Source organism: Rutilus rutilus, assembly GCF_951802725.1.
Source record: "Rutilus rutilus genome assembly, chromosome: 20".
Taxonomy (NCBI): Eukaryota; Metazoa; Chordata; class Actinopteri; order Cypriniformes; family Leuciscidae; genus Rutilus; species Rutilus rutilus.
This window is the reverse complement of record NC_140225.1, coordinates 33,424,906-33,437,003: the sequence shown is the minus strand read 5'-3', so window position 1 is coordinate 33,437,003 and position 12,098 is coordinate 33,424,906. Positions and strand designations below refer to the sequence as shown.

At 35.9% G+C, this 12,098-nt stretch overlaps 1 protein-coding gene across 1 annotated transcript in view; it reads left to right on the top strand.

The window, feature by feature from the left end:
• Positions 1–12,076, top strand: part of ppp3r1a (protein phosphatase 3, regulatory subunit B, alpha a) — a 36,743-nt gene extending 24,667 nt beyond the window's left edge. Inside the window, exons 3-6 of the mRNA XM_084391467.1 lie at positions 635–811; positions 6,931–6,990; positions 7,073–7,257; positions 9,575–12,076. Coding sequence (XP_084247593.1) covers positions 635–811; positions 6,931–6,990; positions 7,073–7,257; positions 9,575–9,622 — 470 coding nt within the window. The 3' untranslated portion in view covers positions 9,623–12,076. The remainder of the gene's footprint in view (positions 1–634; positions 812–6,930; positions 6,991–7,072; positions 7,258–9,574) is intronic.
• The last annotated feature ends 22 nt before the right edge of the window (positions 12,077–12,098 follow it).

The following is a 12,098-nucleotide window of genomic DNA, read 5'->3' as shown; positions in this document are numbered from 1 at the left end:
CAAACCAGAGCTAAAGACACGGGATGTGAGTGTGTCCCGTTGGACTCATTTCTCACGGTTTGGTTGTGTTTGTAGTGTTTTGCTGAAGCACAGATAGTGGCTCGATCAGGTGGATCTGCAGTGAAAGGGTTCATGCGTGTGTTGGATCGTCTGCTAATGTTAGCAAATGTCAGCTCTCCTTAGAAGGTTATGATTTTTGTGATAAAAATGTACAAATTGAGTCCTTAGAAATGTTATTTTACAGGCTTATTATTACCCAAACCCGATTAGACAGGAATATGTGCTTAAAGATTTTGATACGGTTGAAATTAAAATAAAAAATAGGAAAAATTATGTCTTTTCCCGTCCCTCCCTCCTAAAGCTAAAGGTGAACTTCAAAGTTTTAAACAAGATTTATCCTACCAATTAATTTTTAGGATTGAAGTTTAATTTTGATGTGAATAATTGTGTTTTTTGTGTACTAATTTCTCAATGTTTGGTTGTATTTGTAGTGTTTTGCACATTGTTTTTCTGAAGCACAGATAGTGACTCGATCAGGTGGATTTCCAGGAATGTGAAAGGTTTGATCCGTGTGTTGGATCGTCTGCTAATGTTGTCCATTTATTTGTTTGTTTGGTCTCTCTGTCCACTCTAGTCGATGCTGATGAGATTAAAAGGCTGGGAAAGAGGTTTAAGAAACTCGACCTAGATAACTCGGGATCCCTGAGTGTGGAGGAGTTCATGTCTTTGCCCGAGTTACAGCAGAATCCACTGGTGCAGAGAGTCATCGATATATTCGACACGGACGGCAACGGAGAGGTGGATTTCAAAGGTGAGGCATCCATTACACAAATGAGAAACCATTCGATCGCACGATAAACTAAATGCATTGTTTATTTAAAAGTGGAAACCTGTTGCTCATACGTTAAATGAATCTCGTGAAAACATGCAGGTCACGTTTCTATGGAAGCTTGTTTCCGCCACAAAATAATACATTTAAAAAAATTATTGTGTAAAGTCAGAATTGTGAGATATAAAGTCAGAATTGCGAGATATAAAGTCAGAATTGCGAGATATAAAGTCAGGATTGCGAGATGTAAAGTCAGGATTGCGAGATGTAAAGTCAGGATTGCGAGATATAAAGTCAGGATTGCGAGATATAAAGTCAGAATTGCGAGATATAAAGTCAGATTTGCGAGATATAAAGTCAGGATTGCGAGATATTAAGTCAGGATTGCGAGATATTAAGTCAGGATTGCGAGATATAAAGTCAGAATTGCGAGATATAAAGTCAGATTTGCGAGATATAAAGTCAGGATTGCGAGATATAAAGTCAGGATTGCGAGATATAAAGTCAGGATTGCGAGATATAAAGTCAGAATTGCGAGATGTAAAGTCAGAATTGCGAGATATAAAGTCAGGATTGCGAGATATAAAGTCAGGATTGCGAGATGTAAAGTCAGGATTGCGAGATGTAAAGTCAGGATTGCGAGATATAAAGTCAGATTTGCGAGATATAAAGTCAGAATTGCGAGATATAAAGTCAGGATTGCGAGATATAAAGTCAGAATTGCGAGATATAAAGTCAGATTTGCGAGATATAAAGTCAGGATTGCGTGATATAAAGTCAGGATTGCGAGATATAAAGTCAGGATTGCGAGATATAAAGTCAGGATTGCGAGATATAAAGTCAGATTTGCGAGATATAAAGTCAGGATTGCGTGATATAAAGTCAGGATTGCGAGATATAAAGTCAGGATTGCGAGATATAAAGTCAGAATTGCGTGATATAAAGTCAGGATTGCGTGATATAAAGTCAGAATTGCGAGATATAAAGTCAGGATTGCGAGATATAAAGTCAGAATTGCGAGATATAAAGTCAGGATTGCGAGATATAAAGTCAGGATTGCGAGATATAAAGTCAGATTTGCGAGATATAAAGTCAGAATTGCGTGATATAAAGTCAGGATTGCGAGATATAAAGTCAGAATTGCGAGATATAAAGTCAGATTTGCGAGATATAAAGTCAGGATTGCGAGATATAAAGTCAGGATTGCGTGATATAAAGTCAGAATTGCGTGATATAAAGTCAGGATTGCGTGATATAAAGTCAGAATTGCGAGATATAAAGTCAGGATTGCGAGATATAAAGTCAGGATTGCGAGATATAAAGACAGGATTGCGAGATATAAAGTCAGAATTGCGAGATATAAAGTCAGAATTGCGAGATATAAAGTCAGGATTGCGTGATATAAAGTCAGAATTGCGTGATATAAAGTCAGGATTGCGAGATATAAAGTCAGAATTGCGAGATATAAAGTCAGAATTGCGTGATATAAAGTCAGAATTGCGTGATATAAAGTCAGGATTGCGTGATATAAAGCTAGGTTTGCGTGATATAAAGTCAGAATTGCGTGATATAAAGTCAGAATTGCGAGATATAAAGTCAGAATTGGGAGATATAAAGTCAGAATTGCGAGATATAAAGTCAGGATTGCGAGATATAAAGTCAGAATTGCGAGATATAAAGTCAGAATTGCGTGATATAAAGTCAGAATTGCGTGATATAAAGTCAGAATTGCGAGATATAAAGTCAGGATTGCGTGATATAAAGCTAGGATTGCGTGATATAAAGTCAGAATTGCGTGATATAAAGTCAGAATTGCGAGATATAAAGTCAGAATTGCATGATATAAAGTCAGAATTGCGTGATATAAAGTCAGAATTGCGAGATATAAAGTCAGGATTGCGTGATATAAAGTCAGGATTGCGTGATATAAAGTCAGGATTGCGAGATATAAAGTCAGAATTGCGAGATATAAAGTCAGGATTGCGAGATATAAAGTCAGGATTGCGAGATATAAAGTCAGAATTGCGAGATATAAAGTCAGGATTGCGAGATATAAAGTCAGGATTGCGAGATATAAAGTCAGGATTGCGAGATATAAAGTCAGGATTGCGAGATATAAAGTCAGGATTGCGAGATATAAAGTCAGGATTGCGAGATATAAAGTCAGGATTGCGAGATATAAAGTCAGAATTGCGAGATATAAAGTCAGGATTGCGAGATATAAAGTCAGGATTGCGAGATATAAAGTCAGGATTGCGAGATATAAAGTCAGGATTGCGAGATATAAAGTCAGGATTGCGAGATATAAAGTCAGGATTGCGAGATATAAAGTCAGGATTGCGAGATATAAAGTCAGGATTGCGAGATATAAAGTCAGAATTGCGAGATATAAAGTCAGGATTGCGAGATATAAAGTCAGGATTGCGAGATATAAAGTCAGGATTGCGAGATATAAAGTCAGGATTGCGAGATATAAAGTCAGAATTGCGAGATATAAAGTCAGGATTGCGAGATATAAAGTCAGAATTGCGTGATATAAAGTCAGAATTGCGTGATATAAAATCAGAATTGCGTGATATAAAGTCAGGCAGGATTGCGAGATATAAAGTCAGGATTGCGAGATATAAAGTCAGGATTGCGAGATATAAAGTCAGGATTGCGAGATATAAAGTCAGAATTGCGTGATATAAAGTCAGAATTGCGTGATATAAAGTCAGGATTGCGAGATATAAAGTCAGGATTGCGTGATATAAAGTCAGAATTGCGTGATATAAAGTCAGAATTGCGTGATATAAAGTTAGAATTGCGTGATATAAAGTCAGAATTGCGTGATATAAAGACAGAATTGCGAGATATAAAGTCAGGCAGGATTGCGAGATATAAAGTCAGGCAGGATTGCGAGATATAAAGTCAGGATTGCGAGATATAAAGTCAGGATTGCGAGATAAAGAGTCGCAACTACCTTTTTTATTTTTTATTCTGTGGTGGAAACAAGCTTCCATACATTTCACCCCAGAAAAAAAATAAAAAAAATATTTATTTTGTGTTCATTAAGCCAATTTTAGGACTAAGTTATTTTTTTTATTTTTTTTTGCATTGTGATGTTTCCATGACAACTAAACACATTTAAACTATTTTATATGATTCTCTGTCTTTTCACAGGTGATTTGGATTAGATTCTCTTTACAGTATTATAGTAAAAAGAGAAGATTAATGCAAAACATTTTGTTTAATTTAAACCAGCATAAAGGCAATACAACAAATACATATTACATGTAATAATTATTTAATGTATTTTTTTCTCTTTACAGTACATACATTTATTCATTTAGCAGATTGCTTTTATCCAAAGTGACTTACAATCGAGGGTAATAGGATTGAGAGTTTTGCATCAAAATAATAAGAATCAGGGAATTATTTTATTTTATATTGTCATGAAATGTCACAGAAATCCAGATTTTTCTTAAAATAGGCTTTATTTTTGTTGTGGCATATATACATTTTGATTGTGCGCTGAAAAATTACAAGTTTAGTAAAATGAACGCATGATTTTAATGCATTGCATTTTGAATCTAAGAATTTGTCTTTCGTCTGAGAATATTGCATGCAAAAATATGTGTATGTCCTCAAACTGTGAAATACTTCAGCAAATGAGCTTAAAGTAGCTCAGACCTGTTGCATCACAGTCTGAAAAGAAGCCCTTTGTGTCCTTTGCCAAGAACATTCACATTCTTTCACATTGATCTAGAGCTGCACGATTCTGGATGAATTGAGTGTCGCGAGTTAATTTGGTTTCAGACAGAGATCACGATTCTGAACAGATATAACTAAACAAAATAGCATGTCATTTACTAGAGGTTCTGACATTTTAATTTCTCCAGTCTATCTAAAAAATATTTAAGTAATTAGATTTTTTTTTTTTTTTTTTTTAATTGTATGGATTGAGTGAATGATTCAATGACTCACTCATAAAGACTTCACTCCTTTCATTACTGAATGAATCACCCTTCGTTCCAGTGTTGAAAAGAGTACGCCAGAAGTCTCCTGATGGTCTACGATTTCCAGTAGCTTTTCCAAGTGTGGACCCGTTCTCACTATAACGGCTAATATTGCCCACAACCCACTGCGCTTTAGAGGAGGATTCGGTTCAGAACTACAAAAATGAATAAAAAAGTGTTAAAAACTACAAACATGGCGATGTGCGCTACCGACGGTTAAATTGAGTGATTTAGATAAAGGGATTTGACTGACTAATAATCAACATTTAACCTTATAAAACATATTTATTCAATGTTATCCACATTATATTTAATCTGCAACAACATTGTAAACTTTTAAAAACGTTAAATAAAAATTATTTATCATTATACAAACACGAGGAGAATTTTTGCATGAAAGAGCCGTGACTGACGGATCAACGTGCAACTACATTTCTCCCTAATACAGTTCGAAATTAAATGAAATGTGGAGGATATTAACTGTGATAAGATGATTGACAGGCCAGTTTACGCAACAGGATGCGTGTAACTACACAACAGAGCGTCCATTAAAGACACTATTTTATGACGTGATAGTATGTCCCAAAGCTTATCTGCTCTTCTGCTACACACTCAGAAGTATGTCGTTTTTCTTCACAAAAAGACACGTAGTATAAATAGCCGAATTGAGACGCATTATCTGTGTTTTTGAACAAATCTTTTGAGTGAATGATTCAATGACTCACTCATAAAGACTTAACTTGTTTCATTAATGGATGAATCAGCATTTTTGAACAAATCTCTTGAGTGAATGATTCAATGACTCACTCAAAGACTTAACTCGTTTCATCAATGGATGAATCAGCATTTTTGAAAATCTCGTTAATGAATGATTCAATGACTCACTCATAAAGACTTAACTTGTTTCATTAATGGATGAATCAGCATTTTTGAACAAATCTCTTGAGTGAATGATTCAATGATTCACTCATAAAGACTTCACTCGTTTCATCAATGGATGAATCAGCATTTTTGAACAAATCTCTTGAGTGAATGATTCAATGATTCACTCATAAAGACTTCACTCGTTTCATCAATGGATGAATCAGCATTTTTGAACAAATCTCTTCAGTGAATGATTCAATGATTCACTCATAAAGACAGCTTGTTTCATTAATGGATGAATCAGCATTTTTGAACAAATCTCTTCAGTGAATGATTCAATGATTCACTCATAAAGACTTCACTCGTTTCATCAATGGATGAATCAGCATTTTTGAAAATCTCGTTAATGAATGATTCAATGACTCACTCATAAAGACTTCACTTGTTTCATTAATGGATAAATCAGTGTTTTTGAACAAATCTCTTCAGTGAATGATTCAATGACTCACTCATAAAGACTTCACTTGTTTCATTAATGGATGAATCAGCATTTTTGAACAAATCTCTTGAGTGAATGATTCAATGACTCACTCATAAAGACTTCACTTGTTTCATTAATGGATGAATCAGCATTTTTGAACAAATCTCTTGAGTGAATGATTCAATGACTCACTCATAAAGACTTCACTTGTTTCATTAATGGATGAATCAGGATTTTGAACAAATCTCTTTAATGAATGATTCAATGATAAATACATTTTTAACAGTCACTTGTCGCCACCTACTGGTGTAACAATATAATTGACGATCCTTATTTGAAGTGTCAAGTTACTCTTAAAAGGTGATTATCTGAACTATAATCTTTTATCCCAGTACTTCTGTGATTAATATGAATGATTGTAACACAGAAATTATGATACTGTGTGTTGAAAAGAAGCTGTTTCGTATATATTCATGACAACGACTCTGAATGTTGCTGTGATCGGACTTGTCAAAGGTTTAATAGACATAGAGCCGAATCTCTGTCATTTAGGAATAAGATCGCGAGTGTGTTTGAATCAAGATCGCTATCTTTTCACGATTAATCGTGCAGCTCTACAGTCTAGATTTGCATCAGATGATCTCTTTATTATCAGCTCAGAGCTCATCAGTCGCTTTTAATAAAATGTGCATTCTTTATCACCATAACATCTGTCAGCTACAGGATTAATAATCTCCAGTGTTGTTTGGTCTCTGTAGAGTTCATCGAGGGCGTCTCTCAGTTCAGTGTGAAGGGTGATAAGGAAATGAAGCTTCGCTGTGAGTATGAAAGCACTTCACATCTCTTCTGTATATCGTCACGTCAAACAATAACTGACCGGTGCCGTTTTTCTGGAGCCAGTCGCTTTTAGGATCTACGACATGGACAAGGATGGCTACATCTCCAACGGGGAGCTGTTCCAGGTGTTGAAGATGATGGTGGGCAACAACCTGAAGGACACGCAGCTGCAGCAGATCGTGGACAAGACCATCATCAACGCAGACAAGGACGGCGATGGGAGGATATCCTTCGAGGAGTTCTGCGCTGTGAGAGAACTTTCAGTGTCTATTCGTTGAGCTTAATCTAGCCTAAGTCTCGCTAGATATTCTGGCTGCCCATTCAAATTTATGTACAGTATATATTTTGAACAATTTGTTTGTATATATCTTTTAATATTGTATTTTAACTTTTAAGTATAAACTCAAAATAGATTTGCATGTGAAAAAAGTATAGAGAAATAATAGTTTATATCTCGCAGTTCGGACTTTATAACAATTGCACGTTTATATCTACGGAGCCCCAACATGACATGACTTGGACAAAATATATATATATATATAAGCAACATTATGCCAGGATGTCAAGTGGGAAAAACTATTTTGACAATTACCATTGTGGCGAGGCTGGTAATGGTCGTCTGGTTAACGCGAGTGTTTAGACTGTCCTTCCTTTGCCGTTCCTGAAGTTGCTGCATTTTGTCTGTAGATTCCTTCATGCACAACTCGTATTCTTTCGGATGTTTCATATGCAAATGTTTTAACAGCGGCGATGTTGTGTATTGTTTAGGGTCCTTGCCACCACGAGACAAATCGGCATTGCGAATTGAACATGTAGCTCGACTTTAATCGCCTTCTTTTGACTGAAAGTACGGCCAAAAAACACTTTTTCGGCTCACGAGTTCCATTTTCACTTTCTCACAGCCGACTGCACTCGAACGGTCCACCTACGTAAACACCTATATATATATTTATATTTCGTTCTCTCATAGTAGTAAATCATGGCCATGTTGAACTAATTTGTTCACTCGTTTAGATTTAAAGCAATGGAATTATGCACTAAAAACAGACGTTTTTCCTTCGTGTTTTTCACGTACCGACGACAGCGTTGTCAAAACGTTCCCCCGTTCACACAGATCTGCGAAAGCAACTAAAATCGCTGTATTCTGCTGCCCAGCCAGTAGATGGCGATATCACTTTATTAAAACGTCACCGTTTTCAAAAAAGTCACGTTTTGTAGTTTTCACAGAGACGATAACAGTATCGTTTTCAAAAACTTGCACTTTAAATCCCGTTTTCAAAGTTTGCGTTGTTGTGTAAATGAACGGCCAAAACGTATAAAAAGCTTTCCGTTTTTAGTTGAAAACAGTGACTATTCGTTGAGCTTAATCTAGCCGAAGTCTGGTTAGATATTCTGGCTGCACATTAAAAATTGATGTGTGTGTATATATATATATATATTTAAACAATTTGTATAAATCTTTTATTATTATTTTTTTATTTATAAGTATAAACTCAAAATAGAATTGCGAGAGTCTACGAATTGCGAGAAATAATAGTATATATCTCGCAATCCTGACTTTATAAAACGCAATTTCTAGTTTATATCTACGGATCCCCGAACATGACTTGGACAAAAAATATATATCGTTCATTCGTTCGTTTAGTAAATCGTGGCCACGTTGAATTAATTTGTTCCCTCATTTTGATTTAACGAAAACGAGGGAATTAATTATGACAATGTGGCCACGATTTACTTAAAACAAGGAAACGAGTTAGTAAAACGCACTGACGTATTAGTAAATCATGGACGAATTATTCATGGCCACGACATGCGTAGTAGTTTTTGTCTGAACGTTATGTACATGTCTGTGTATAAAATTCCCAATTACCTTTTTTTTTTTTATTCTGTGGTGAAAACGAGCTTCCATACTACTCAAACTTGCATCATAATGAAGTTTTATTAACAATGTTTATTTCGGTTTCTCATTTTTGAATTTTATATAGCCTAATTAGAGGTGTAGCCTTTGTCACTATTAATGTAAATACTCTTAAATTAGTTGTTTTAAGGGCATTTACATAACGATGTACAGACAACACCGTTTCAGAACATTCCCATTTAACACAGATCCGCGAAAACTACTAAAATCCCTGTATTCTGCTGTCAGGCCAGTAGATGGCGATGTTACATTGTAAAAACGTCATCATAGTTTTCAGGAAATTCACATTTTGTAGTTTTCACAAAGACGATAACAGTACCGTTTTAAAAAAAAACGTGAACTTTGAATCCCGTTTTCAAAAGTTTACGTTGTTGTGTAAATGAACGGCCAAAACGCATTTCAATTGAAAACAGTGTCGTGTAAACTGTACCAAAAACCATACTTGCGTGTTTTGTAAAGCCTGAGGAAGATCGATTGACGTGCTGTGCGGGACGTTTACATTTTTCCGAGTTCGTATTGAACGTTTATCGGACGCACCTACGAATGATTAAAGTGCATGAAGGCTCTAAAGATGATATTTTAGCCTTCTGAATAAATGTTTAGAATGATGTAAATCTCTTCATGAATCCTCTTGTTTGGCGCTGCAGGTTGTGGGAGGTCTCGATATACACAAGAAGATGGTGGTGGATGTGTGAGCGAGTTCGTCTCTCTCCACCAGATCCGCTTTCCTCTCATCTCTGACGATCTGCTCAAGATATCCAGCAAATGCTCTCTGTGTATTTCTATGGAAGTATTTAAGCCACTTTTGTCAAATAGAAGCCTTGTCAAGCCAACGTGTGAGTGTTATTGAACTCCAATCTGCTCAATAACCTGCTGTAGCACTTTATGGGCTTACGGACACTGAAAGAGCATGTCAGGTAAAGAGGAAAGAGCATTGGCTTGTCCATATTTATTTCGTTTTTTTTTTTTTTTTTAAATGCTTCTTTTTTAATATTTATTTTGTTTCATCTTTTTTTTTTTTTTTTTTTTAATTAAGTATAATATAAATAAGTATATGTAGGGTATGACGTGCCAAGCAGAACATACAGAACAAACAAGCTTGTTCCATTGCATGACGTAAAGATGCAATGTTTGCTTTTTTTCCTGTTACGCTTTGTGATATACTCTATTTCTATCATTCTAGCATTTTGGATTTTAGCATCTAACCATGTTTAATACCTGTTTTTTGTATTAATCGTGATATAATGTTTATGTATAAATGTTTATATTGTTGGAAAGTGCATCTTCATGTCTGATTCGTTGAGACAGAAACTTACCGAGAAACAAACTACGATTTGGTTCAAGTGATGAATTTGTCTGTCCGTATGAGAATCCCAGCATACGGCGGTCACAACTAGTGTTCGGACACTAAAGTCACAATAACAATGAATGTCACGGCAATAGAAAACTCAGTGTCAAAGCAAGATTCATCTGCGAGATCTTTCCTCAGCATTAACTTCAGTTTTCTGAGCCATGTCAACATTAAGTGTGCAGAGCTCAGAAACCCTCGTTTATGGCGACACCGGTGGCCGTTACGTGAACTGCAGTCAGAAACGTATCGCTAACGAGACTGAACATGAGTCAAGGCCCCGAAGCTCTTTTTCTTAGAAGTAAAAAGTTGTAGTAAATACCTCTGCGACGATAAACTGTTAATGAACACCCTGAAGTAGATGAATATGTCTTTCCACTCAATAACAAATTAAAACGACGCAATGAGAAAACATCAGTTCAGAAAGCATCGAGATGTGGATGTTTATCATGTCCACAGATGAGCTCATGATATCTGGATCATAAAGTCTATTCGAGACTATAGACTGTAGTTTGCATTAATGCCTCACTGACATTACAGTACAGAACTTTTGGCTTCCTGAACATTGTACAAGCATTCGTTTAATGTCACTGAACGCGTGTAAAAGTCACATCCTTTTGATTTTCCCGGCAAAAACGACAGTCCTTCGCATACAAATCTACAGGCTTTCATCGGGAACCTAGGAATTCTGGGAAGGTCTCGCTTTTTTAGGTTTCGTTACGAGCCGTTCAAAAAGCGATTAATATATGAAAATCCTGGTAACGCTTTACATTAAGGTTCATTAGTTAGCATGAACTGCACTTATACAACATTATCTCTGTTAATTTAAATATTTACTAATACATTATTAAAGTCAAAAGTTGTATTAGTTAACTGTGAACTAACATGAACAGCTGTATTTTTATTAACTAACATTAATAAAGATTAACAAATGCATGTATTGCTCATTGTTAGTTCATATTAGTTAAACACATCAGCTAATGAACCTTGTTGTAAAGTGTATATATAGTTCTCCAAACCAAAGTTAGATCTACTAATCGAAACAGTTTATGTAAACTCTAACAACCCCTATATTTGCTGGAAGGTTTTGCTTAAATAATAATAATCTCTCTTGCGATGACGCTTGCTTTGATACGTCGTGTGTCTGAAGTGTCCAGCTCTCCTTGGGACTGTGTGTATCTGATGATCTATAAACACACGGATGATTTTCATGTCCATCTTTTGTATAACTGCAGCAGGATACCCTCGTGCTTTGGTGAACGTGTGTATCACACAGTACATGAGCTGTGAAGCATCTACAGATTTGGTATATAGTCGAGCATATTTCCAACAGGACTGTGGCTTAAAGTTGTAAAGTAATTTCCTCTGAATGTTTACATGCATGACGGGAGCAGCTTCACCAAACTCATCTCTCCACATATCAGCCGATCTCTGACCATAATGCTCCACTTCTGCTGTGTTCTCTCTACTTCCTCTCTGCATGTTTATCAGTTTAGCCTATCCGAAGCGTTTACACGTCAGCTGTGAGCGTTATCTCCGACATCAGATGTTGCCAAATTAGACAAACATTCGTGTTCAGGTCTCAGCACTTGCCCTTTGTTTTGTAAATGCACATCTTTTAAGAAATTCACGCTTTAAGAAAATAATTTTGCTGAATGAAATGGGTATCTCGTACACATAGAGGCACAATAAACACGTCAGTTATGGGATGTCTTTTCTGCATGCTGCATCAAACTAACTTCTGTGGGATATATGGACTACTTGATGATACTATATGAAACAATAAACATTTAAAACTTGAGTACTGAATGGATCCACACGCG